This window comes from Alligator sinensis, unplaced genomic scaffold, assembly GCF_000455745.1.
Source record: "Alligator sinensis unplaced genomic scaffold, ASM45574v1 scaffold128_1, whole genome shotgun sequence".
In the NCBI taxonomy this organism is placed as follows: Eukaryota; Metazoa; Chordata; order Crocodylia; family Alligatoridae; genus Alligator; species Alligator sinensis.
In genome coordinates, this window is record NW_005842968.1 from 105,924 (window position 1) to 106,185 (window position 262).

The window sequence follows — 262 nt, forward strand, 5'->3', positions numbered from 1 at the left end:
CTTCGGTCGCCATAGGCAGCCCCTGCTCCTCACGGCTAGGGGAGTGGGGGGATGAGTTGTGGGGGAACAGGGCAGGCCCTGCCAAGCCCCCCACTCCAGGGATCGCCCCTCCACTCCCCAGCTGCAGAAGCCCGGCATGTTGGTAGGGGGCAGGAGGGGCAAGAAGAAGGGAAGGAAGCAGAGGAGAAAAGGAGAGAGACAAAGGGGGCCGGAGAGGGCATGGCGAGGGGGGGGGGGCAGGGAGGAATGAATGAACAAATGA

The 262-nt window shown here is 64.5% G+C and overlaps 1 protein-coding gene across 1 annotated transcript in view; it reads right to left on the bottom strand.

The window, feature by feature from the left end:
- Window positions 1-262, bottom strand: part of ACIN1 (apoptotic chromatin condensation inducer 1) — a 23,322-nt gene that overhangs the window by 14,025 nt on the left and 9,035 nt on the right. The window contains 1 exon segment of the mRNA XM_025192807.1: window positions 2-32. Coding sequence (XP_025048592.1) covers window positions 2-32 — 31 coding nt within the window.